We start from the raw sequence: 27,428 nt of genomic DNA, 5'->3' as shown, positions 1-27,428 counted from the left end.
GAGGGTGCTGTGGGGACATGCTTACCTCACGTGTGAGTCCTGAGTCTATAGAGCCAGAAAGCTCTAGGCTGACTCTACTCTCCTGCTGTGGTAAAGCTGGAAAAGCTTCACTTCACCCTAGAAGTCAGCATGACACAGGATGGAGTCGTGACTGCTCTTGACCCTTCAGAGGGACAGGAAGGCACCTCTGTCAGACAGGGTTGGACTCATCAGGGACAACTCCTTTACCCATGGGTCTCCAGTGGAGAGTACCCACCCCTCAGGGCCTCTCTGTACAGGCTGCTCTGCCCTGGCTATGTATATGTATGTGACATGGCCCATAAGACATAGTAGAAAGACCAACATGAGCCTGGCAGAGAGGAGCAACATCTGTGATGGGGACAGCAATACACACCCTGTCTCAGAGGACACACTCCTCACGGAAAAGGAGCAAGTCCTGCTGTCTCCAGACACTGGAAGAACCACCCAACTCAAGTGAAACACAGTACCTCATCCCAAAGCCAGAATGTCACTGATCTGGACTCTTCATCAGGGAGAGAGAAGAGTCATCACACTATCCACCCTTAGAGCCTGACACACAGGCGCTGCTCACAGCTCTGAAGCAGAGACCTTCCTGATTACCAGCAGGTCAGCTGGCCCCAGCAGTAGGCTCAGCAGCTGACCACCGACAGAGGAAGGAGAACACAGAAAGCCCTGAGATACCCACAGGAGGGCACAAAGTGGCCCAGCTCAGCCCCACACATAAGCCATAAGAGACCAAGCTGTTTACCTTACTCTGCCATTTTGCACATGAACTATGGGATTTATTTAAAGACTATAAAAAGCCCAAAATTGTCAGGCAGGCACTGTCAAGAGACAGGGGCAGTCGTAACGGGACTCGAGTCGAAGGCAGCCCAGATGTCAGAGCTCGCAGAGATGGAATGTGAACAACTGAGGAGACAAAAACCCAGAACAGGACACTTGGCTCACATGGTAAGCCCCAGCGGCTGGAGGCAGACGGAGGAGGACTGTCGTGAGTTTGAGGCCAGCCTTGCCCATGTGGTGAATTCCAAGATGCCCTGGCGACAGAATGAGACCTTATCATGAAAAAGAAATTAAAATACTGAGCTCATGCCAAAAAGTGGAGAGTGTGTATAAAGAGTAGTGTCAGCCACACTGGAAACTAAGAAAGTGACAAAGGGCCCAGTGACACCTCACTAGCATGTATACTTCAAGCTGGCCTCCAGCCTCCATGTGTGTTTACCCTGATGTATCCATGTGTACGCAAACACCCACACACATAAAATAGGTTTTTTTAAAAAAAAAAATTAGGAGGCTGGAGAGATGGCTCAGTGGTTAAGAGCACTGACTATTCTTCCAGAGGTCCAGAGTTCAATTCCCAGCAACCACATGGTGGCTCACAGCCATCTGTAATGGGATCCAATGCCCTCTTCTGATGTGTCTGAACAGCCAGTGTACTCATATCATACACACACACACACATTTTTTTTTTAACTAGAAGGTTGCTAGGCTGTGGTGGAGCATACCTTTAATCCCAGCGCAAGGAGGCAGAAGCAAGTAGATCTCTGTGAGTTCAAGGCCAGACCAATCTACTTAGTGAGACCCTTGCTCAAAAGAGAAGATCACATGTCAGTGGGTCAGAAGTCCTGCTGTTAAGGTGGTGTTGTTGTTCCTGAAATAGATCTGTAGACTTCCAGCTCTCTCACTCTCTTTAAAAACTGACACGTTTGATGCTGGGTCCCTATGGAAATGTGAGGAACGGAAGACAAGACATTAAAGAATAAAAAAGCAAGACAGCTTACACCTCTGATTTCAAACTTACATGTTGGTGCTAATTAAGTCTGTGTGATCTGGACATGAGGGCAGATGGGTAGCAAAGCATGCCAGCCATTCCCACTGCGACCATAAACGGAAGTCAGAGACAGGGCCCTTTAACCTGTGAACTGCAGGGGATGATTAGCTCACACGTGGACACGAGCGTGGGTATCTGTTGGGCGGAGGTGTGTGGGTCCTGCATGTCTTCTGCCTGGGGCGGCTCAAGGGCAGCTCAGGGATTCTGACTGAGTTGAGTTGGTTCCACGTGGCACTGGGCAGGCGATGGGCTGTAAGAAGCCGCTGGGGCGCCCCTGGGCGGGGAGTGAATTCAACTTGTAGTTCAGGGGTGGGGGGAAGCAGGGGCTCTCGAGTGAACCCAGAGGCCAATGGGCCCCGTTCTAGGGCTCCCAGACACTGATGGGAGGCCGCAGCAGAACAGAGACGTGCGGGGGTTGGGGGGAACCCTGGACATCCCATGGGCAGGGTCAGCAGCAACCCGGTTAGCTTGTTTGAAGAGATGGTCCCCACAATGGGCCCCAAAGGATGTGTGGTTCCAAAAGCGTTTATTTTTCATGACAGATGGTAGTTGAATCTGGATGCATCCCCACTTAGGTCAGGGCAGACCTGACTTAAATAGGGAGGGAGGAGGGTCTGGGAAAAAAATAGGTAATTGGCTACACCCTCTGGCCTTTAGGTATCTCGTTAATATGGAAATATCTTGAGGCTGAGGCCTGTAGTCACGACCTATACCTGTGGAGGGGCTGGTAGGAGCATTGCCCTATGTGACTGAACAGTACAGGTCAAATGGAGGTCTACGTCATGCATCAGGAGCCTGGATTCTGGGAGCACAGCTGAATAGATTCCGGCCCCTCACAGGCATGCACACCTGTTGGGTCTCTGGGCTATTTCCAGCCAGTGCTTCTATGAAAACCAAGCCATCCAATTACGGTCCCACAGTGAGCTACCTTGGTTCACTTGACTACAGTCCTCTTAGCTGTTAAAGGAAAGACCCTTTGTCTCCTCCAGTCACTCACAGAACTTTGCAGTCTAAAACATTACATTATCAAACAAAACTGCTCGTCTCACCAGTTCCTGTTTGACTGTGCTAGCGTTATAGTGTCCCCACAGGCTCATGCACTTGGAGCCTTGGTTTCCAGCTAGTGGGCACTAATTGGGGAGTTGGTAAAACCTTGTGAGTTCTGGAGGCACACCCTGGGAAAATGCACTGCCCAGCCTCTTCCTCCACCTTGATGTGAGAAGCACTGCTCTGCTGCATGCTTCCTGCCTCACCACAGCTCGGGAGCAATGAAGCCAGATGACCATGGGCCGAAACCTCTGACGCTGCTGCCCAAAACAAACCATCCATGTATAGCCTGGGCTGGCCTGGACCTCAGTATGTAGCTCAGCTCAGACTGCCCTCAGATCTGTAGCATTCCCCTACCTCAGCCTCCCAAGTGCCAGCATTCCTGGTCGGCTCCTCTTCTGTCACACTGCGCATGTCAGGGTTTTGTCTCAGCAGCTGAAGTCTGACACAGTTGGCATTTCTGAAAAAGCTTTAAAAAAGAAGGATTGAGTGTGGTACAGAAATACAGGTGTGGACTCTTCAGGATGCTGTGTAAAGGCAGCACCAGTCAGATACCAAAACCATGCACTATAAGACAACAAACTGCTATCCAGTGGACCCCCAAGTCCTTCCTGAAGTATTAAGGAAGCAAAAGCACATTCAAATACGGCTGAGCACATGGACCAGCCCCTCCATAAGTCACTCAGCATTGAAATCAGCCTCCTAAGTGAGAACAGGAGGATGAAGGAAGACAGACCCACAGCGATTCGTGACCATCTCAGCAAACCAGGGACAGAAACAAGCTTCCTTTCCCTAGGGCTCCTGCTTCTGGGATGAGTGGAGTGGAGTAGTCTTGCCGGACGGACACACAGGTGTGCTGCAGAGCCACCTGCATCCCTGTAAAGAGCAGCTAGAAATTGAAGTGTGACATCAGTGGTATTTGCAGTGACACCACAAAACAGAAATGCTTTGGTATAAATCAAAATTTCTGAAAATTATGATAATAAAATAAATGGGAAAGGCCATGTTCGTAGGTGGGAATGCTCAGTGTCATGCATGTGCTGGGCCTCCCTAAATGGCCTTAAATTAGGTGAGCCCCAGTCAGAGTCCCAGGAAAACTGTTTTTGGCAAAAACTGACCATCATAAAATATGGAGAAAAGCAATGAAGCTACAACTAAAGAAACGTTGCAGCCAGGCAGTGGTGGCGCACGCCTTTAATCCCAGCACTTGGGAGACAGAGGCAGGTGGATTTCTGAGTTCGAGGCCAGCCTGGTCTACAGAGTGAGTTCCAGGACAGCCAGGACTACACAGAGAAACCCTGTCTCGAAAAACAAAAACAAACAAGCAAACAAAAAAACGTTGCAACAACAAAGCTACAGGGCTCACACTGTCCTGTTTTAAGATGACCAAGTTAGTAATCAGGATTGGTGTGGAGCTGGAGCACGGACAGACACACAGATCAATAGAGTGAAATAGAGAAGAACCCAGAGATGGAGCTGCACAAGCCAGTTCCATTGATCTTTCAGCAAAGGTGTGAAAACAGCCCAATTCAGCAGAGACATTTCAATGACACAGCCTCGATCCCCACTCAAACCTTATCAGCAGGCATCAGAGTGGTTTGTAGCCTTCCATGTGAAACACCAAACTACACACTTTTGAGTTAGGGAGAGCCTTTAATAAGATACAAAAAGCATAAGCCATGCAAGAAAACAAAATGGTGAATTGCACTTCATCCATCGGCTCACATGACCATCATCAGCTGCACAGCACACTTGAACCCAGGCTGGGACGCACAGAACCTTGTGTCTTAGGCTTTTATTGCTGCTATAAAACAGCAGCAAAATGACTTGGAGAGGAAAGGGTTTATTCAACTTGAACTTCCACATCACAGTTCACCATCAAAGGAAGTCAGGACAGCAACTCAAGCAGGGAGGAGCCTGGAGGCAGGAGCTGATGCAGAGGCCATGGGGATGTGCTGCTTGCTGGCCTGCTCATCATGACTTGTTCACTCTGCCTGATTTCTTATAGAATGCAAAACCACCAGCCTGGGGGTGGCACCACACACAGTGTGCTGGGCCCGTCCCATCAAGCCCTAGTTAAGACAGTGACCTACAGGGTTGCCTGCAGCCCAGTCCTGTAGAGTTATTTTCTCAGTTAAGTTGTCCTCCTCTCAGATGACTCTAGCTTCTGCCCAGTTGACATAAAACTAGCCAGCACACCCTTGTTCTATGAGTAAAGGCACTTGCTACCAAGCCAGATGACCTGAGTTCAGTCCTGTGTGGTGAGATGAGAGAACCAACTCTTGCAAGGTGTCCTCTGACTTCCACATGTGCACCATGGCACATGAACACACACACTAAAATAAATGTTTAAAACAAATAAGATTTGAGAGGGCTAGAAAGATGGCTCAGCGGGTAAGAGCACTGACTGCTCTTCCAGAGGTCCTGAGTTGAAGTCTCAGCAACCACATGGTGGCTTATGACCATCTGTTATGGGATCTGATGCCCTCTTCTGGTGTGTCTGAAGACAGCTACAGTGTACTCATGTACAGAAAATAAATAAATCTTTGAAAAAAAAGAAGAAAATGAAGTCAGTTGAGTGTGCTAGTGCACACACTTGATCCCAGCACCATGAGAGCAGAGGCAGGCAGATCTCTGTGAGTTCAATGCCAGCCTGATCTGCAGAGCAAGTTCCAGAACAGCCAGGGCTACATGGCTAAAGAAGATGAAAATATTCAGGCCTAGTCGTACACAACTATAATCTCAGTACTCAGGAATCTGAGGTAGGAAGATTGCAAATTTCCAGGGCAGCGTGGACTATATAGTGAGACCTTGTCTCAAAAACAGAAAGGGAAATAAAACAAAAACAGAATTTTCCAGTTACAATTTTTAAAAGTAACTGAAAAAAATGTGTATTTGTTCTACATGAGAAACTTTTCAAAATTGATAAGAGGAAAAGCAACAACCCACACAGGTAAAAATATTTGCACATATGCTTCATAAGAAAAATGTATCTGTCAGATGACCACACAAGATGTTCAACAGCATCCATCAGGTCCATGAGGTCATCATCCATGTTTCAAATGATGGGATCTGAAAACCATCGGTTCCCAGTGCTAGCAAAGAAAGAACAGGAGCCTCTGAACACTCAAGCTGGCGTCACAGAGTGGGATCTTACAGATACTCTCACATTTGGTTGCATCCTGTAAGGGCAATGAGATGTGACCTCAGTGGTCTTGCTCCTGACATCTACTCAGAGAGGCCTGTACGTAGAAGTCTGTGTGTTCACACTAGTGAGAAATGCCATAATCCTACTATGCTGAGAGGAAGGTTCTGTGTAGTCTGTGGATAAACATCTCAGAATAGGCAAAAGCACAGGGTCAGAAAACAGGCTGGTGTTTGCCAGACAAGGCGAGGAGACGTGCAGACATGTGGGGAATGCCCAGACTGCTTTCTCCAAATTGCTGACAGCTATATGACTAAACATTTGCCTAATCCCAGAACCACACCTAAAGAGAGTGAACTGCCTGTGTGTCAAGCAGATCAGCGTGACTGTAGAGAGGCACCACTTTCTCCATCCGTGCTCCAGTCGTCGCTAATGGTCTCGTGAAAGGGCACAGGTGCCCTCGTTTGCACACACTGTAGGCTTGAGCTCTGGTCGGTGCTGCGGAGGTCATTGCCCACCTGGCTGCTCACCTGAAGAAAGGGTGGGGATGGGGATGCAGGTGAAGGACGGAGGATAATGACAGCAGTGGTCCGTGAGGAGACATCGGCCCACAGAGGCTTTAGCGCCTTTCCTTGGGGTCCTCCTCCCCACTTTGCCTTTGCCCAAGCCTTTTTTTCAGTCTTGATAGTCCTTTTGACATGCCTTGATACTTATTACTTCCCAAGGCACCAAAAGTAAGACATAGCCCCCAGGTCTAGACGCCACACATGACCTGCTTATATTGTCTTACTTCTCTGTGTTCCAGAGCCTCAAGGTCTTTGTGACCAGAAAAGGGCTGGGCCTCAGTTTTCAGCTCCCTCTCAGCTGCCTGCGCCTCCATAGGAGGCTTCAGCTGTAATTTGTCTTTCTGAAAAGCCAAGAGGTACAGAATTGTCATGTCATTTCCTAACCGTGTAACACTGTTAAACAGCCCATATCCCTCTAGGAGCTGTGCGCAGAGAGGACCCCAGAAGCCAGGCCCGGATGCTTGCTTACTGAAAGGTGTTACTTCTCAGACTAGATATAAATGGGCAGAAAGAGAAAATGGGAGGGCGTTAATACTCAGCCACAAGGAGTGGAGCGTAGTCTGGTCTGTTGGCCAGTCTCATCTCGTCCCTCCATCCCGAGAGCTGGTCACCCCCAGCAGTGCTGTGCCTGTGCCTTCTCTCAGTGAACCCCCTGCTTCATCTCAGTGGGTCTTCCTCTGTACTTTGCTGCCTGTTCATCTTGTGAACCTGGTTCCAGTACTGCCTATCACAAGTATAGCAGGTCTGCAGGAGAATACTCACTTCTACATGCTGGGTAGAAGACACAGCCCCAGCCCCACCTCTCACTCCCGTGAGACAGAGTCCAAAGCCAGAGTTCTGTCACAAGTGACAGCTCAAGTGCCAGACTGTCTGACACTCTCCAGGTTTCCATATGCCTATGCCTCCCCCAGTGTGTCTCCTCAGGCCTTGATGGTCTCTTTTGTGGAGTCTGCCCTGGGTCCACACCCACATGTGCAGTGGCTCAGTGGCACTCCACTTCAGAAAGCAGCTCCAGGTCCTCTTCCTGCTCCAAGCACCTTTTAAACCTCTGCTTCTGATCTGCTCCAGAGAAGCTGCGTTTCATTAAAGCACGTCTCTCTCTTCAGAAGCTGCTTCTTGCTGTTGCTCATGTCACTGGTCATTGTTATTTCTTTTCTAATAAGCTCTGTATTGTCATGAGAGAAAACTCGTGGTTCTGAACCCACATTTGCTGCTGTGGGACAGTTTCTAAACTGATAGCCACTCACAGGGAAGCCAGGCCGTCTCCCCAGTGTCCAGACTGAACGTCCTCCTCTGGCTGCTAATTGTGTAGTTTGAGTGTGTTTCTTTGCAGTTTTTGAGAAAAAAAAAAAGAAGGGTGCGTGACAATAAAACCCTGAAAAAGAAATACAGTCCTGTCTGGGGCAGTCCCGTCTGGGGCCCTCTCCTGGCGCTGGGTTCCTCAGGAAGCCTCTGTAAAACGCTGTCTCTGGCTGAGCCAGGAGGGTCCTCTCTCCGCATCTCAGTCAGGAGGAAGGGGGTCCTACTTGTTCTTTGACTGATTCAGTGTTTGGGGCGTTTAAAGCTAACTCTTGTCTTCCCCGAAAAGAACCAGTGAGTGAGATTGGCCTGTTTCAGGAAGAGAGGCACCTGTGTTCACAAGCAAGCTCAGGCAAGCTCGGTTCTCAAAGCCAGCACCTCTGCCTCTGCATGGCCTGAAGCATTTCCCTCATGTGGGCATCACAGGACCCCACCCGTACAGACCCATCTCCTCCTGTTAGCGGGCTTCACCCAGGGAACAGTCTAGAGGACCCAAACCACCAACACTCAGAGAGTCATGTCCTTTGATTGTTTGTTTGTGTTTCTGAGTCACAGTTCTCTGTGTAGCCCAGGCTAGCCTGGAACTTACCATATAGACCATACTGGCCTAGAACCTGCCTCAGACCACCAAGTGCTGGTTTCCTGTGGATATCCCACTATGCCCAGCTTACAAGTGACTGTCTTGTCATTGCTGAGCCTAATCCAGTGTCTTCTGTCCTTGAAGATCCCTGAAGAGCATGACCTAGAGAGTCAGATCCGCAAGGAGCGTGAGTGGCGATTCCTGAGGAACACTCGAGTCAGGAAGCAGGCTCAGCAGGTCATCCAGAAGGGTGAGTGCACAACACCCTCCACCTCCCAGGACTGGAGTCCCCTTCAGCCCCCAAGCACTGTGTGTGCTGCTCTTGGAGGCCAGAGTACTGACTGGTAGAGGCAGCTGGAACAGGGAAGGATGGTGTTGGGGAAGAGGAAACCACCTCAAAGGGAGGGCTTCTCAAGGACAGCTGGGCAAGTCCCCATTAGCTAGTGACCTGAGAAGCATCACCCTGGTTTTTTGGTTTTTGGTTTTGTTTGTTTGTTTGTTTGGGGTTTTTTGTTTTGTTTTGTTTTTTGTTTGTTTTTTGAATTTCTAGAGGTGCAAGCCCTTTCTAGGCCCTGGGAACCCACATCTCAGTAACCACCTGGGACGTCCTTTCCCTGTAACAGAAGCAAGGCCCTGGTTCTGTCCACCCTGTCTCCACCTTGTCCTTGAAATGACCACTGGTTCTATTCTTCCAAACCATGACAACCATGCCCTCACCAAGCCCTTCCCAGACCTGAAAGCCACATTTACTCCCTTGCATGTTCAGCCAAGGACAGTATGTATGCTGCTGTGGGGGCTCAAGAGCAACCTTCTGTCAGCAGATTGCATTGTGTGTGTCCCCTGGGCATGGAGGACATGCAGGCAACGGGGGCCACATCAAGCAACCTCACCCTAAGCCCAAGATAGAGTGAGGCTCCTCCACTGCCCACAGCACAGTCCTACAGCTCTGACTGCATGAGAATGGCAGGCGGAGGCCACTTCATGTCTCCAGCCAGTAGCCAAGTTTTTCTTACAGAGGTAGCTATGGCTGAGGGTCAGTGGGGTAAGTCTTTGGCCCTCTCCCCTGTAGCACAAGTCATAGTTCTGACAATACCTCCCTGTCCTCTGAAACTTAGAAAATAATGACCAGTTACTTGTTTAATTAAGGCTGAGACCTCAAAAGACAGACTGTCTCTCCCAGTGAGACAGAGGGCCATGCCAGCTTCAGCCCAGGCCTGCCTCATCAAGTGCCTGCACACCCTGTCTGTATCTCTTGGGTCCTTGTGGCACTGACAGTCATTGCTCTGCTGTTGACTTGTCCTGCCTGGTGGTGCTCAGGGTGTGCAGTGCAGCAACCACCACTCAGTGTGTGCAGCTGGTAGGCACCCTGTCCACAGCACCCCTGTCACTCTCCTAGGGAGCACAAGCCCTCTCGGAGCACCCTGTTCACTGTACTCTCCTAGACAGTATTTCCTTAGGATCCCAGGACTGCAGGCCAGGGCAGCTAGGGCAGGTAAATTTCCTGACAGAAGTTTGGTAAGCGGGTCTAGCCCACATAATAACATGTCTGAGGGTCTCTTGGTCAGCCACAAAGGCAACACTAACTATCTCTATTCAAACTGAGATATACACTCAGAGTACAAAGTCAGGTGGGGCTAGAAGACACCTCAGTAAGTAACATGTTTGCTTCACAGTGTAAATACCAAGTGAGGCTCCCCCACCACCCACAGCACTGAGTCTGAGCCCTAGATTTCACACATAAAAGCTAGGCACTGTGATACATGTTGGTAATTCCAGCACTGGTGAGGCCCAGACAGGCATTATTGGCCAGCCGGCCTAGCCTAACTGGTGAGCCACTATCTCATCTATAAGGTAGATGGCTTCTAAAGAATGACAACCCACGGTTGACCACACACACAAACACACACACACACAGTTTTCTAAACAAAAGACAAGTACTCTTTGTAGTCTTTGTGAAAAGGGGTAAGTTTATCAAAAGCACACAAAAGAAGGTACCAGAGGAGGAGCCCAGTTCCATAACAGCCGAGGCCTGGGCTCACACAAAAGCAAAGTTAGCCAATGGCCTAGAAGCTCATCAGGTAAGATGAAGACAGAGGTAGCTCATTGCTGAGGGAACTGCAGAGCCTTCCTCCAGTGCCCCAGGTTCAGTGTCTAGATTTAGTGCAAGTTATTATTTGTTTGATGACTAGGTATATCCTGGGAAAGGTTTCAGTCAGAGGGTGAGGAATGATGCCTGTGGGTTGGAGGGAGCTGGCTGCACAAGTGCAGGCCAGGTCCCCAGGATGGGAGCCAGGAAAATCCTGTTGGCTTTTTTCCAGTCCCTGAGCAATGTTGGCTTCCCCTAAGGCATGGTGACCTGAGTCAACTGCCACACACTGCTGTTTGCATCTCTGAAAACATTAGCTGGCAGAGCATTGTCCTTATCTTCTAGTGCCCAGAACCGTGCCACCCCTAGAGTCCTCAACAACAACAAACATAACTCAGAATGCAGGTGCTCCAGGCTGTAAACTTATACCACTGCAGACCACAAAGCCCTCCTCCCCTGTGCAGCAACACGCGCACACATACACACCCTTAGTCCCTCCTTACTGGGTTCTGGAAGGAGCACACAGAGGACAGCTCACCTGGCTGAACAGTATGACATTTCTGTGCTGCCATCCTAGAACCCTGTGTGCAACATAGACAAGAGGAGAGGTCCTGGTGCAGAGCTACCCAAGGGCTAGTTCCTACCAGCACGAAACTCACTACTCTCCACATGATCGCATATGGGCCTCCTGGCTAGACCAGAAAGCTGCTCTCTGCCCACCCAAGAATTGTATCCACTGCCTAAAAAGGTGTATGAGCCCTGAAGCACCTCCCAGAAACACAGAGGTCCTCACAGGTATCTGGGGCCAAGGCAGAACATGCAGTCATTCCTCCCTGGTGCTGCAGCTGTTAAGCTGTGCATACTGAGTATACTTCACTGACCACCACCATGTCTACAGCTGCCTGGACCCTCATTCTTAGCTGCTTTCTGGCTTCTTTACCACACTCTTACAAAGGAGGATGTGTATCAGCTGATGAGTGGGACCTAGTGAGAAAACCTTGTCCGATGCTGTGACCTTCACCCCTATGGGTTTTTTTATGGCTAGCTGCCTCCCAGACTGAATAGCCTGGAACCTCACCTGGGTCTTGAGATCGTAGCCACACCCCCCTTCATCCTGAAGTTCTTGGCACTCTCTTCAGACTCAATGAAGTTCCTCTGAATATTGCTACTTACAGTGTAATAAGTATTGATCAAAGGCATGTCAGTGTCTAGCTCTTCCAGGAGCTGTGAGACAGAGCCGAACAAAGGCATAGACCCCAGAGCAGTGGACACACCGGTAAAACTACCCCTTTTCCTCAGTGTGTGTGCTTTCAGCCTTCCCTGTGATCCCTGCGTCCCCTACGTCAACTCTCCTAAAGACAGTATCCGTGTTGCTGTAGATGAAAGCCCGGCTCCAATTATCTCTTACAGGCATCACCAGGCTGGACGATCAGATATTTCTGAACAGGAACCCCGGCGTTCCCTCTGTGGTCAAGTTCCATCCCTTTACTCCATGCATAGCTGTCGCGGACAAGGACAGCATCTGGTAGGCATGGCTCTCATTCACCCTGCTGTCTCTCTCCGTTGTACTTAGGAGGCCCACCTCGTTCTGGACTCACCTGGGCTTCCTTACTAAAGAATAGGCGGGGTACACAGTTTGCTCCATGCCTGTTCTGCAGAAGCAAGTGAGTGACAGAGAACGTCTAAGAGAGAATGGAGTTTTGTTTTGGAGTTTGTTTTATTTTTGCTTTTTTTACTTTATGTGCATTGGTGTTTTGCCTGCATGTGTCTATGTGAAGATGTCAGAACTCCTAGAGGCAGAGTTACGGACTCCGACTGTAACTGCTATGTAACTTGAACCACCATGTGGTTGCTGGGAATTGAACCCAGGTCTTCTGGAAGAGCATCCAGTGCTCGTAACCACTGAGCCATCTGTCCAGCTCAGAGAAAATAGAGTATAATTTATACTGGGTTCTGACCTGGTGCAGTGGGGAATCTGCCCATTTTAATGGGTGCATAGTTTATGCACTGTCTGTAGAACTCCAGTGTTTTTCTTCCTTATTAAATTGTAAACTGTGTGTGGCAGGAAACTGTCCATCTTAACCATGTGCTATCAATGCACATGAATTCTATGAAGGCCAACCCACACCCACCTCTAGAGTGTTCTGATTCCCCTACAAAAACTGCCCAATGGACACTGATCCCTTCCCTCGGGTGCCATGAGCACCATACTTTTTGTGTCTAAACATGATGCCTCTAGGGACCTCCTAAGTGGAACCATGTGGTATTTGTCCTTTTGTGACTGGCTTCTTTCACTTTTCCTTCATGGCTCACTCACACTGTAGCATTTGCAACATTTCCTCCTTCACAGGGCCTGGTGATATTCTGTTGCAAGGCTCTCCCATGCTGTTTGGCTGTCAGGGTACTTGGGTGTAGGGATCACTGTCATCTCAGGTCCCTGCTTTCAGTTACGTGGGGAACATACCAGAGACGGACTGGTGCATCACATCACAGTCTTCCTCAGCAGCCACACTGTATCCCTCCCACCCGCACCACACAAGGCTCCTCATTCCCACTGACCAGTTTCTGCTCTGCTCTGATCTCAGCCTCCCACGGCATGAGGTCAGGCCCCACTGGGGTCTGGGTTATGGTTCCCTAGTGACTGTCTTTCTGTCTTTGCTCTTATTCCTTCAAGTTTTTGGGACTGGGAGAAAGGAGAGAAGCTGGACTATTTCCACAATGGCAACCCTCGGTATACCAGGGTCACCGCTCTGGAGTACCTCAATGGGCAGGACTGCTCGTTGCTGCTGACAGCCACAGGTGAGTAGGCCTGCTGTGTCCCAGGCCTGGGACTTGTGTGAGGGAAAGGACAGGAACACAGGCAACATGTTGATCAGGGCTCTGGGACTATCTTCTCCTCAAGTGTCCCTGACCCATCCATGACTGGAAATACTGTGTCAGCCTCTGCCCTCCTAACCTTCATGAGGGACCCATGGGAGTTCCAGATACACATGAAAACAAGGGAGGACATTATAGGTCATAATGTCCTCCAGGGCCCATGCTGCCCCCAACCTCTGGTGCCATCAGCTCCCCTCCTCCCATGGCCTTAAAGGCTCTCACACTAGGTCTAGCCATCTTTTGCAGGCCAGCTTCCTTCTTCTAAAGGTGGGTGAAAAGTGTTTCTGAAACAGGAGTGGCTCTCACTCAGAGTTTCTTGTTTTGTTTTGATTTTCACTTGAAATGTCTTAATATCATGCTCGTTTTGTTTTTTTTTGTTTGTTTTTGTTTTTGTTTTTGTTTTTGTTTTTGTTTTTCGAGACAGGGTTTCTCTGTGTAGCCCTGGCTGTCCTGGAACTCACTCTGTAGACCAGGCTGGCCTCGAACTCAGAAATCCGCCCGTCTCTACCTCCCAAGTGCTGGGATTAAAGGCATGCGCCACCACCGCCCATCATGCTCGTTTTGAACAAGATGCTTTCTCCTGGTTGTATTGTTTTGTGTTGTATCCCTTTGTTTAAGACAAGGTCTCTTGTAGCTCAGTCCAGCCTCACACTCACTGTATAGCTAAAGATGACCTTGAACTCCTGATCATCTTTGTCTCTGTCTCCCAAAATCTGAAATTACAGTTGAGTGTTCCTCTGCTCCCATGGTACACAGTGCTATCAACTGAACCTAGCTTATCCATGTCAACCAGTGTACCAGACACTCAGCAATCACCAAGGTCCCAGAGCCAGTCAGGGACAGAAGATCCTGATGGGATATGTGGTCACTAGAAGGGTCCCTTTTCGCTAGAGTACATGGCTTGCGCATGTTAGGTGCACTAGAGACCAACATCTGCCAAGCTGCCTGGAGTCTGGGTTTTATGGTCTTTCAGAGGCTTCCCTAATCCTTGCAGACTGCCTAGTGTCTACTCCTGGCTTGTTGTGGGCTGCCTGCTCCCCGGGGCATTGATGGTTACACCCACGTGCTCACGTCAGCAGCAGCGTATTCTGGTGACGGGATGTTGATCAGGAGTGCCTCCATCTTGCTTCTTTGTTTGCTTTAGTGTTTGCTACAGGAACAAATTGCCCTATTTCCCTTATAAGTGAAGATGTACAGCCCTGAAAGACGCTCTCTAGCAGTGCCACCTCAGGCCCACAGCATCAGCGCTATCCAAGCGTGGCTACAGTCATCCTTCCAAGGGAGACTCGAAGGAAGGGCCCCTGAAAGCAAGGCAGATGAGGTCTCATGAGTTTTGGTCCAGAGCCCCCAGCATCGTCCTCTCTAGCTTTAGGTCTGGCTGGGCATGCAGAGGACCAGCAGCAGTGTGGGGAAGGTAGAGGCTGCAGAGCTTTGTCCTCTGGAACCTCGGGAAAGAGGGAGAAGGATCTCCAGCTCTTGCCCTGCTTCCCTGCCACAAGGAGAGAATGGTTGTGCTGCTGGCTCTGGAAAGAAGAGAGAGCCATGCCACCAAGCCACTGACATGTGGCCTGCGGTTTCCAGGGCGGGGCGGGGGGGTCTACCGTGGCCCCATCTCTTTTACAGCTGCCTTTTACTGGTTGCTTCTATCAGAATAGCAGGACTAGTCACGAGAACACTGCAGCTGTGTTGTGGAGATGGGGTGCTGCCAGCCTCCAGGGCGTGGGTTACACTGCTTTCTCCTTTCCTAGATGATGGTGCCATCAGGGTCTGGAAAAATTTTGCTGATTTGGAAAAGAATCCAGAGATGGTGACTGCGTGGCAAGGGCTCTCAGACATGCTTCCAACAACTCGAGGTAGGTCAGGCTCTCAGACAGGCTGCTGACGGCATAAGGTGGGTCTTGGCTCCTCAGAAGAATGTCATCTAGAACTGTGTAAAACAGAGTTCTGATGCCTCCAGGACACCCACTCAGTTCTGAGGTCCTAAAATTACCCAAGTATCTCTCCTAGAAACCACAAGAACAGGTAACCTTCAAGGATTCCAGTGCTCTGACATGTTCTCAGTTTGGCCAAGTCACAGGCAGCCCTGCGGGTGGTTAGATGTGACTTGGGAAAGCACCGGTGCCATCAGGCTGGCGTGGTGTCCTCTTTGCCAGCTGTGTTCTTTCCCAGGACCACTGAGTAGTGACCTGCTTTTGGGTGGTGGAGTCTTGCCACACTCACACCTACCTGGGCTGGAGGGACCTGTGGCCACCAGAGCTCTAAGGAGGGAAACCTGAGTCGCTTGTGGCTTCCTTGTGCAAGTCAGGGCTGACTGAGATGAGGAATCACTGAAGCCCCAAGGGTCCACACATAGTGTCAGCTTTCCCAGGAAGTGCTTGGGAACTGCTCCATGGCTGGCCCTCAGTCATGCTGAGCATGTACTTCCTGCATCACTGGGGACCAGGGATGAAGAGAGCCCATGTATACACAAACCAGCTCCTGCCCCCATGGCTTCCAAACATACCCCCATAGGTATGTTCAGCCTCTGACCATGCCTGTGTCTGCTTCACCAGAGGACAACAAAACATTAATGTTTTGTTACCAACCACCATCGGTATGCCTTGTGTACAGGGCTTGCTTTACAGACAGTTGACTCTGATGGAGGTGCATGCCCATGAGAACAGAATGACCTCTTTAAGAATTCCTGAAAGTGGGCTGGTGAGATGGCTCAGCGGTTAAGAGCACTGACTGCTCTTCTAGAGGTCATGAGTTCAAATCCCAGCAACCACATGGTGGCTCACAACCCTCTGCAATGAGATCTGATGCCCTCATATGGGTGTCTGGAGACAGCTACAGTGTACTCACATATAATAAATAAATAAATAAATAAATAAATAAATAAATAATCTAAAAAAAAAAAAAAAGAATTCCTGAAAGCTGAGCCAAGTTGCCCACTGGCCATCTTCCTACTTCAGTAGCTGGGAGATATAGCACATGCTGTTGCACCTAGCTAAGAGCTTTGTTATGCTGTGCTTGTCTGCTCATCTCCTTCTGGGTACTCAGGATGCTCTCTTCAGCGTCTGTGCTGTGCTAGAGCATCCAGGTGGCCTGTGGCCTATATAGAACCCCTGCTTTGTCTAAGAGGACAAGGACCTTGATGGTCTGACTTGGCCTGGTGGCCACTGAAAAGTGACCTGCTATTTTTGTCTCAGAGTTACAGAAGATATATTTGGTGGACAGAGATTCTGAGACCCTGATGTCCTGTGATTCAGTGCCATGGATGGGTGGAGTGTATAAAGTTCTGGGCAAGCACAGAGCTTATCTGAGCATTGCTGCAGCAACCTGGCCTTACATGAATGAGTGAGGGGATACCCAGTACGGCCCCATCTTGACATAGTGGCTTTGCTGTTTCCCCAGGAGCTGGGATGGTGGTAGACTGGGAACAAGAAACTGGCCTCCTCATGAGCTCAGGGGATGTGCGCATTGTCCGGATCTGGGATACAGACCGGGAGACGAAGGTGCAGGTAAGCACGCCAGGCCCCTGAGCGACCCCACGCTTCATCATGCCTGCAGCTGCATGCTCCCACTCACAAAATAGATCCCTTCTGCATCAATCAGTGACTGCCATCCAGCGACTGCTATCTGTGTGTGGGGAGGCAGATGGGGAGGTGGCATCTTACTGCCAGATGAAGAGCTAATTACTCCTGGATACACATTGATTGTAGCACTTTGACCCTGCATTACAGCAGTAATTAAGGTTATGCTAACCCACGTTATTTCCAAATACTGTTTTCTCCATGCAAATTAGGGAATATCAGAAACCAGTAGGTGAAATATCTTACATGAGAACAGTTAGTTAACTGTTTGACATCTGTGTCTTTCTTCGTACCCTGTGTGCTGCATGCAGAAGGCAGGCCCTGTGTGTGCTAAGTACCCCCCCCACGCTGCCCCTAAACTGGAATTCAGCCCCTTACTTACACCATGTTTTATTTTCAAGATTATTTGCTTGTTTTTGAGACATAATCTTACCATGTAGACCAGTCTGGCTCCAGATACTCCATTTTAATAGAGTGCATTGGTTTTGCCTCAGATACCTGGGCTTCCTTGCCAGAGTCCAATTGCACCTACATCCTTCAGGTCCAGGGCAGAAATCACAGATACTGTAAGGACAACACACAGAGACTTGAGGGATGTCTATCTTCCTGGTGCCCAAAGACACACAGAACATAGCCTAGGCTCAGCTCTCACCAGGCTGCCCTGCCAAAATGGAGGCCTGGACACATCATGGACATGTCACAGAACAGAGGGGCAGAGACAAGCAGGAGTGACAAGAACTGGCAAGACTTGAGGCCTGCCCACTAGCACCTGCTAGAAGCTTCCATGCATCCTGAAGCCCCTCGATGCCACCTAGCAGTTAAACACTGTCCCTATGGGAGATAGTGCAGGATTGCTCCTACTCCTGAGGGTGCTCAGAGGGACCCTGTGGGCTCCCGCAGGTAGAGGGCCTCCTTGCTGTCATCATGTCAGCTGCAGAGGCTGGAGGGAGGCTCTTTCACACCCTCCCCCACTCACATCCCCTCCCCATCCTGCGGGCTCCTCGCAGGCCCGCCCCATCTGATTAGAAAGCACTTTTGCCTCTGAGGCCCATCTCCAGCTCCCGTTCCTTCTTGCTTCCATTCATCACCCCTTGCCCTTCTGCAGTATTTATGGCCACCACAGGGAGCAGAGGAGCCTCTCCTTAGCTCTTCCCTGGCTAATTAGGGGTTTGAGGAGAGAGCTAACGAGGCTCCCTCCCTGACAAAATGTGCTTCGTCTTTCTTTTCAGGAAAGGGAGATGTTGCTGGCAAGTTTAATTGACACAGAGCCAGGCATCCCCACAGCTGCCTTCCAGGCTGTGGCCAGGCACAGGCTCAGGACAGACACACAGATCAGGGCTTGACTACGCCCTGTGAGCCCTGCACTACCCTTGGCCCAGTTCCTCAGCCTGAGAGAGAAGAGGACATCTCCACAGAACACTGCAGCCAGCTCCAGGCTCCTCACTACTCTCTTTTTGGCCTTAGGACATCCCCACGGGGGCTGACAGCTGTGTGACAAGTCTATCTTGTGACTCGCACCGCTCACTCATTGTGGCTGGCCTGGGTGATGGCTCAATCCGAGTCTACGACAGGAGGATGGCACTCAGTGAATGGTAACTGTCACATCTCCCTTCTCCATAGTGCTCCTTCCAATTCAAGCTCCTTCCAGATGGCAGAGGCCACCCCACTGCCAGTAAAAGGATCAGATTGCTCTGTGAGCATGAAGTGTCTTCAGCAGTGCACAGTGGACCTAGCACCTAGGGCTAGAGAGATGGCTCAGTGGGGTCAGCCTTCACCTTTCACTGCCTGGCTTCTTCAAGTTGACCCCACAGAGACAGAAACAGTGGCCTTCTCACTAAACTGCCATCTAAGGCAGGACCATGAGGTCTTCCTCATCCCAAAACTGCATCAAGACTTCAAGGCCAGAACTGGGGAAGCAGAGACTAGCGAGATGAGGGGTGGCCTAGGACAGCCTAGTTAGCGCCTCCTTTCTGAGTGTCCTCTTGAGGCTCGGCCCAAGGGCAGGGCTGCTAGCTCCAGGTCACACCGCTCCTCCTAGCCCTACCTGCAGTTCCCTGAGCAATGGGAGGTAGCAACTGGGCTGGGCCGGTCCTGACCACACCTTCCTCCTTTAGCCGGGTCATGACTTACCGAGAGCACACGGCGTGGGTGGTGAAGGCCTTCCTGCAGAAGCACCCCGAGGGCCACATCGTGAGTGTGAGGTAAGGGACAAAATGTGCATGAGGTGTTTGCTATGACAACATTATTTCCCTCTACTCAAATCTGTCCTTGGTATGTAAAGAGCTAGGGACTGTTGGCATTTCAGGGCAGTAATTGACTCTGCTCTGTGACTGGCCAGAAAGGTCAGAGTGCAGACAGAGCAAGAGCAGGGACTGTGCTGGAGGAGGAGTGGGCAGGCAGCTGTGTCCCTCACAGGAGCAGCAAAGCACCGGGCGAGCGGGCAGGCGGGCGGGTCGCACAGCCCCAGCAGGCCACCTTGTTGCCAGCCAGCCTGTGCACATAAATTCAGGCCTGGTGCTCAGTAAATACTGTGCTGAGAGCAGCGGATCTTTACTTACCCATTAAAGAGACAGCAAAGCATAATTCACTGTCACAAAGCCACCACTTCTTCAGAGAAATGTTCTTTTCCCCTTGTTTGTGGCATAAAGCCAAGCATGATTGTTGGAGTGGACATTGACACAGAAAGCTGTAACCTAGGCGAGGTTACCTGGCCCCCGTGGGGCTGAGCCTCCACCAGGCTCCCTCTGCCATCTTCTGCCCTCGTGGGCTCCACCTCACGCTGCAGCCTCTGACGTCACTTATAATCCCCTCTCAGACCCTGGTACACCCTGCTTTGAGCGTGGCATCTCTCTTTAGTCAGTCCTAGCCTTGTCTGCCCTGAGACGGGCAACTTGATGGGAACCCTGGCTGCCAAGACCAGTGGGTGACACGGTGGGGGGGTCTGGGCCTTACCAGCATGTGCAAGGGGACATTGAAACTTTCCATGGCCGGTTATGCCCTCCTTCAGAGCCAGGTCCCTACCCCAGCAGCTCCAGGTAGTATCCCTGAGGTTGCCATCAGCAAGCATCACCCTGGTCCTCTCTTGCAGTGTCAATGGAGACGTGCGCTTCTTCGATCCTCGGATGCCTGAGTCTGTGAATGTAATGCAGATTGTGAAGGGGTTGACAGCCCTGGACATCCACCCCCAGGCAAACCTGATTGCCTGGTAGGTATCCTGCCTCACGCGCCCCTTACTTCTACTTTGAGAGTGCACAGCCATTGCTCTGTCCTCCGCAGTGCCTTTTGAAGAACAGTTTAGAGGGTATAACTGTACTACCATGAAATAAAAACAAAAGATGTCTCCCCTGCCTTATCCAGCTTGAGAACAAGCACCTGCCCCCGGCATCTCTGGGGCAGGCCTGGTTCTTCCTGACAGTAGCAGATGAGTAGCCACTTCCTGCCTCAGGGTGACACAGATGGACCTCCTGGCCTGTGGCTCCACATGCTGTAACTCGCAGCCAGCCCCTTGGACATCTTTCTCCTGCACCACAGGGAGACAGAAACTGATATCCTGACCGTCTTTCCTTCCCTACCACAGTGGCTCCATGAACCAGTTCACAGCCATCTACAACGGGAACGGGGAGCTGATCAACAACATCAAGTACTACGACGGGTTCATGGGCCAGCGGGTCGGGGCCATCAGCTGCCTGGCTTTCCACCCACACTGGGTCTGTACCTGCACTCCTGGGTTTCTGGGAAGGGGGGCAGGGGACGAGGAGGGGAGTATCCAGGAAGCTTGAACTCCTCCTTCCTGACTCCAGGAACATAAAAGACTGTGATCTGCTAGGCCTGGGGTGTCCAGGAAAGCATTGCCCTGCCCCCTAGAAACCAAACCCAGTTATTATTGCTCAGGTAAAAATAGATAACACAGAGGGAGAAGCAGCTAGTGTCCTCTGGTCTGGGGAGCAATAGAAAAGTGTCACTGGGCACTTGTCCCCATAGCTGTAATCACTCGTATGGATTGTTGGTTAGGATTTTGCAGAGTGGCCTCCGAAGGAGCCTGTGTGTAGCACTGTTGAAGTACACAGCATCAGATTCCCAGAACCATCCCAGGGGGCCAATCCTAAAAGGAAGCTGCAGGGAACTGTGGGTAGTATGCAAATCACCTGTAATGGAATTTGGATGATACATCTTCCTGCTAGAATCTGGCAGTTAATGACCCTCATTCCTGTGCCTGTGTGGAGTTCAGAGGTGTTCCAGCGGCTAAACCTTACCCCAGCTAGTGCTCAGCGGCACAGAACGCAATCCCCTGTATCCCTCCTGAAACCCCGTGCTGCAGCTCCCAGCCACACAGGCCCTGCTCATGTGCTCTCTGCTCTCTCTCCACACAGCCCCATCTGGCCGTAGGAAGCAATGACTACTACATTTCCGTGTATTCGGTGGAGAAGCGTGTCAGATAGCGGCACCTAGGACCCCTGCCAGGCTACAGCCACCCTCTGCTGTACATAGTGAACCAACCTGCACTGCTTGGGATGCAGTGCCCACCTACCCACCCACCTGCAAACCCCGGCTCCTGACTTGGCCATGGCCATCTGAGGAGGGGCTTGCACATCCTTCCTTCTGTCTTCACTGTAACGTACAGGTCCAGAGCAGGGGAGGGTTTGACACAGCTTCCCATCGAGACCCAGCACTCAAGGCACCAAGGACCTCCTCAGTGCAGCATGGTCCTTTCTGCCCTGTTTTCTTCTGAGGTTTTACAAAGGAACACATTTAATTTTTTCCATGCAATCAAAGCATTAGTTACAGAACAGACAGTGCCCTGTAGAAAAGCCGTGTTGGGGTTCCTAAGGGCCATGGCCCAGCCCCACTGACCCCTCACAGTTTGGGCAGAAACCCTCAGAGTAGACTGGCCAGTGCTGGGAAATGGATGAGAGCAATTGAGGGAAGAAGAAGGGAAGAAGAAGGGAAGGCTTCTGCTGCAGGGTATGGAAGTCTGAGCCTGGCCCTCCTAGAGTACCGAGGCAGCCCAGCACACTGGGAATGTCATGACGGTAAGAGGAAAGGGTCCCCATCCTGCACAGCTAGACCTCTGAGGTCCAGTCTGGTGCCTTCACGTGAGCTGGATGCAGGAGAGGGTCTGGTCTGGGCAGATGAGGCAGATCTGTAGTTAGCAGCTGCCTCCATCTGTCAAGCATATTCTGAAGTGCTCTCCCACAGGGCAGTAACAGTGGCCACAGCCCTGTCTCCTGCTTGTGCCACACACAGGCACACACGCATGTAGACACGCAGCCTCCCCATCCATCCTTACATGGGTTCCCTGGTCTTCCTGCCCATGCACACTTGGGTGTGCATTTTGTGCAGGCCCACAGTCTCCCCTCCTGCACATATATGGGCACTGTGGCCGGCCACACGCACGCACGTGCTGGTCTCACCACACACAGGTTCAGAGACTTCATTGGACCCAGAGGCTCGAGGGCAGCATCAGCTCTGTTGCTGGTGTGACTGAGGTTGCATGATGCAGTCTGTGCTGAGGAAGACTTCAGCAGTGTCCTGGTGTGCCTGACATGTGTCTGTGTGCACATGCAAGTGAGGGACCATGGACATTTCAGCCCTGGATGGACACAGCATTGCTGAGCAGTTGCACACAAACAGGACACAACACAATGATGTTTTGAAAAGCATTTTCCGTTTTCCCTGGGAATCAGGATCTTTCAGAGGACAAGTGCCAACAGGAGCCCAGGACACGAGTTGGGACAGCAGTGGCAGAGGCTGGGTCCCTGTGCTGTGCTCAGTGGACTTATTTTAGCCAAGAACATCTTCCCTGTGAGAGGATCCCCACAGGATGAGCTGAGCAAGCAGGAGACCCTGGTACTGCCCCCCCCCAATGCACCCTCAAAACCAGGAGGGCTCTAGAGGAAGTCAGCCCCTTGGTTGGGCCAGGCAGCAGTGTGGAGTCAGGAAGGCCCTAGAACCACCTGACTTGCCACCTGCTCAGTCCTGCAGAGTACTCCAGGGGTGAGTGTGCTTCAGCTCAGTCCTTGTCCAACTGGTGATTCAGTTTCAGCAGCACAGGGCCGCCAGACGGGCTGGGTTGCTTCCCTGCCCTGGTGGAGCCAGTGTTTGCATCTTGCCCACAGGCTGGGTCTTCACAAGTCTGATGCGAAAATTCAATCATGAAGCTAGCAAGGCGCGCGCACGCGAGCGATCGCTGACCTAGAGTTCATTGTCTATTTATTTTACCAAAATGAGAGTTGAAAGGACTGACAGGACACAGAACTGCAGTGTCGTCCAGAGCAGTGACAGCAGCAGAGTGTTAATAAAGAGTAAAGCGTGAGACGTCACTGCCCTTGCCAGATGAGAATGGTGGGGTGATGGGGGGCCCAAGGGCTGTGCAGTCATGGCTTCTGCACTCCCTGGGCCCCTGGGGTGGGACAGTCTTGGCCCAAGACAGGGCCACTGTATCTACCCCTCCTGGGCCTGGGTGGAAGGGAAGACATTGTTGGTTGCCATGGAGACCTTGAGGCATCGTGACTGGGATTCCTGTGCTGACTCTGGGCTTGTCGTTAATTAGGTTTCCCCGCATTTATACAGGCCAGCTTTACAGGGCTGTCCTTGCTTCCCGGTTAGTATTGTTGCTTCTCTCAGCAAAACCAAGTGCTCCTGCAAGGGGTGGGCGGAGGTTTGTGGCCAGTCCTGGGGAAGACAGGTCCCAGCTTTGTGGTCCTGTGAGGGGCAGACAGCAAACTATCTATAGGCATGTGTCCATAGGCCCAGGGCTCCCTCAGCCATACTGATCCCATACTGATCATTGAATCAGGTTGGGCCTCCATCACCCACTGTGAATATGCACATCCCCATCCTAGGTCCCAGCAGACCCTCCCCTCACCTGGCCAGAGGAATTCGGCCTCTTGGGTCACACTGATCTGGTCACTGGTTTGACTAGAACACACATGTTCCCATTGAGTGGAAGGACACTTCAGGTGTAGGGCAGGAGGATGAGGCAAGGAGGTGACTTCAAGAGGACAAGAGCACATAAGGAAAGGAGGGTCTGAAGAGCTGGGCTGTCTCTCCCAACCCAGCTTCCCTTCCCCCAGCACCTCAGCATAACTGTATGTGGAAACAGATCTTTACACAGGTCATGATGAAGTCATGGGTGGCAGTAATCCAGTCCAACTGTCCCTGTGAAAAGACAGTAGGACAAAGACCCACAGGCATGGCAGTGTGCAGGCACAGGGAGACTTCATGCCTCCGGAAGAAGCAGCCTAGACACGCTCAGGCGTTGACACTCTCAAGACTGCTTACCCAGTCAGTGTCAGTCAGTGGTCACTGGCCTCTGTGGTCTGCTGTACTAATGTTTCTAGCACTGCCAACCAGTGTCCTGCCCTTAAAGCCCTTGAAGCCCTGCTGTCTGCCCCTGTCTCCTAGAGGGGGGACACTAACTACAGGTGCTGTGAGCTTCAGACATCACAGCAGAACTCCAGACCAGCCAACAGCAATCCTGTGGGCCACAGCACCAGCTGGAGCCAGGTCTCTGGTACCCTGGCTAGGAAAAAGAAGAGCCACCTCTCCTCTGCTGGCCCACCATAACCCCCTTCTCCAGTGATCCTCGGACAAAACCAATCTGCTGCCTCCTGTACCCTGGCCTCTATGCCTTAACCTGCCCTGCTCCCTCCCTCTCTGAGAAGGCACCTCATCCACTATCCCATTGCTGCCCAGCCCTCTGCCACTCTAGTGATCACCACATAACCTGGGCCCGAGACCAGGCCACCCACTGGGAAGATGAGGATGATGCAAGAGTGCCCTACACACTACAGTGCTGCTACAACAGTGGTGAGCTGGGCAAGGGCTGGGGACCTCCTTCATTGCCACTTTGGGCTCAGGAACGTGTTTATATAAGTCACCCATGTCCTGGCATGACACCAAGGGCCCTACACACTCTTCCCACCGTCTCCCATCATCCTGCACAGCCCCCCTGCCTCCAGTTCTCCGTGTTACCCTGACCGTCAAGGCAGGCCATTCAAGGGTGATGGGAAAGCGTCTACCCGAGCCCACTCCCACCCATCACATGACAGGGGTATATAGCACATTCAGAACAAATCAAGGCTCCACTAGAGTTCCAGAAACCTATTCTCCAGAAGTCTCTGAAGCCACCATGGCAGCCCCTCAGTACTGTCATGCCGTATGTACCTGCTAGGCCCACGAGATCAGTATCACCTGGGGGTCAGTATCATTGGCAGTCAAGTGCCCCTCAGATGTAGTTAGAAAGGCTGCCCACACCCCATAAGCAGAACTAGCAAGTCTTCAGGAGGCGACAGAGCATCCATGACTTTACAGTCCTTCTCCAGTAGTGTTGGACATCCCCAGCTGAGAGGCAGGTCCCCTCTCAAGAGGGAGTATGGAGTTACCTTTACCCAATAATCTCAACCCCGGAGGCAGGCCCAGGGTTACTGGCATGGAGGCAAGATCTACAGCCTCTGATCTAAGGACCCCTTCATACCACTGAGGACTTTTAACTCCTTGTGGGGGCAGGGTCATGGAGAGGTGTGGCCCAGAAAGCCACCACATCTCTGCCTTTCTCCAGGGGTTAAAGTTTGCTCTGCAGAATCAGCCCTTCAACCTGTAGCCTGTGCTCCACCCCTTTGCAAATGTAAGCATAAAGAGGGAGCATCAGCCAGAGCCTTATCCACATGGGGGTGACTGCTCCAGGCTACCTGTATCCTATCACAGTGAGGATGAGACAAAGACAGACTTGAAGCCAATGCAGCAATTGCTCTCCAAAGCCCACTTTGTGGTGTGGGCGTTGTGTAGGTGGAGCAGAGACGATGTGAGTACAGGCTGCAGGTTAGCAGCCCCATCCTCATGGAAGATAAGGTATCCTAGAGAGCTTACACACACTGTCAGGGGAAGGATCTAGATGGCTGGATACAGGACAGGAAGACCCAGAGCTTGTACTGCCAAGGGAGAAGATGTCTAGGGGTTAGGACAGCTCCCCTCTCCTAGCTGTGGACTCTGAGCTCAGCTTTCCTCTGGCCAAAGGGCCCAATAATACTCTTCTATGAAGCTCAGCCATCTTCAGGACCCACCCTGTGGCCTGTCAAAGAAAGGAATATTACCTCTCCGATCCAGTTCTACAGAGAAAGTAACCATCCAGTGTCCAGAACCCACATAGCGGCTTATTTTTATTTGTTTTGCTATTTAATAAAATAGATTTGGGGGTGGAGGGCAGGATGACACACCAACAACGAGCAACTTGAACAGGAGATTAAGATGCCAGTTTCAGTTAAAGCAGCAGCAAAAGAATAAGAAGGAATAAATGAGGCGATTGGAAATGTACAAAACTACAATGCATTCAAGAAACCCGAGGCCCTGAAGAGATGGAAAGGCCTCCCATGTTCATGGGTCACATGGCTGGGGAGATGGCTCAGGGGGTAAGAGCACCTGCAAGGCTGGACACAGTTGCACATATCAGTAATCCCAGAATTCTATGATGAGATGGAAGGCAGAGACTAGAAGATCCGAGAAGCTCTTGGGCCAATGAGTTGCAAACAGGAGACACTGTCCCAAAGGGGGATGCTAAAGACCACACCCAAGGTTGCCCTCTGACCTCCACTATCACACACCCATACCCACATCCACCAGCACATGCACACATTCAGGTGGTGAAAATTACAGTAGAAAAATCAGCCATTGGGGCTGGAGAGGCTGCAGCATTAGGAACATGTTCTGCCCTTACTCTTGGATCCCAGTGAGCATGTCAGCTAACCACTGCCTGTAGCCCTACCTTCCGGGGAGGTGCCTCTTCAGACACTTCACTTCATGTGCACATAACTGACACACATAATCAAAAATATTTTTTTAAAGTTTTAAAAATAGAAAACCAACCCTCGTGTTGCAGAACTGCCAAGGGTCCCAAACAGCTAGAAAGGAGGGATTAGAAGACTCTCGTTTCTTGATTCAGAAACTTAACCACATTTGGTTACAGTAGCCAACACGTAGCACTGGAATAAAGGGTCAGAGTTACAGGTCAGTGGACTAGAACAGGAGATGCAAAATAAGAGGCTGATTATGGATTTGTGACCAGACTATTCAGTGGGTGAAGAACAATCTCCAAGCTGAATATGGTGGCCCATGTCAAGAAAATGGGCCAGGCAGTGGTGCCGCACGTCTTTAATCCCAGCACTTGGGAGGCAGAGACAGGCGAATTTCTGAGTTTGAGGCCAGCCTGGTCTACAGAGTGAGTTCCAGGACACCCAGAGCCACACAGAGAAACCCTGTCTTCAAAAACAAAAAGGATGGAGAATGAGGCCTGCCATTATTTGCATATGTTTGTATATATTGCCTGGCCTATAGTATGAGATGCTATCTAAACAAAGATATAAAACAGTGAAAAGAACTCATACAGTATATCAATGTCTCTAATCC

At 51.0% G+C, this 27,428-nt stretch overlaps 1 protein-coding gene across 4 annotated transcripts in view; it reads left to right on the top strand.

The window, feature by feature from the left end:
* Rptor (regulatory associated protein of MTOR complex 1) overlaps positions 1 to 23,347 on the top strand; it is a 296,009-nt gene extending 272,662 nt beyond the window's left edge. For all 4 annotated transcript variants that reach the window (XM_028787899.1, XM_028787900.1, XM_028787903.1 and 1 more), the window contains 10 exons: positions 8,634 to 8,739; positions 11,986 to 12,100; positions 13,250 to 13,374; positions 15,201 to 15,305; positions 16,849 to 16,955; positions 18,492 to 18,619; positions 19,142 to 19,228; positions 20,116 to 20,232; positions 20,605 to 20,734; positions 21,398 to 23,347. In XM_028787899.1, coding sequence (XP_028643732.1) covers positions 8,634 to 8,739; positions 11,986 to 12,100; positions 13,250 to 13,374; positions 15,201 to 15,305; positions 16,849 to 16,955; positions 18,492 to 18,619; positions 19,142 to 19,228; positions 20,116 to 20,232; positions 20,605 to 20,734; positions 21,398 to 21,466 — 1,089 coding nt within the window. In that variant the 3' untranslated portion in view covers positions 21,467 to 23,347. The remainder of the gene's footprint in view (positions 1 to 8,633; positions 8,740 to 11,985; positions 12,101 to 13,249; positions 13,375 to 15,200; positions 15,306 to 16,848; positions 16,956 to 18,491; positions 18,620 to 19,141; positions 19,229 to 20,115; positions 20,233 to 20,604; positions 20,735 to 21,397) is intronic.
* The last annotated feature ends 4,081 nt before the right edge of the window (positions 23,348 to 27,428 follow it).

This window comes from Grammomys surdaster, unplaced genomic scaffold (assembly GCF_004785775.1).
Source record: "Grammomys surdaster isolate TR1022 unplaced genomic scaffold, NIH_TR_1.0 125688, whole genome shotgun sequence".
In the NCBI taxonomy this organism is placed as follows: Eukaryota; Metazoa; Chordata; class Mammalia; order Rodentia; family Muridae; genus Grammomys; species Grammomys surdaster.
This window is presented reverse-complemented; position numbering and strand designations above follow the sequence as displayed.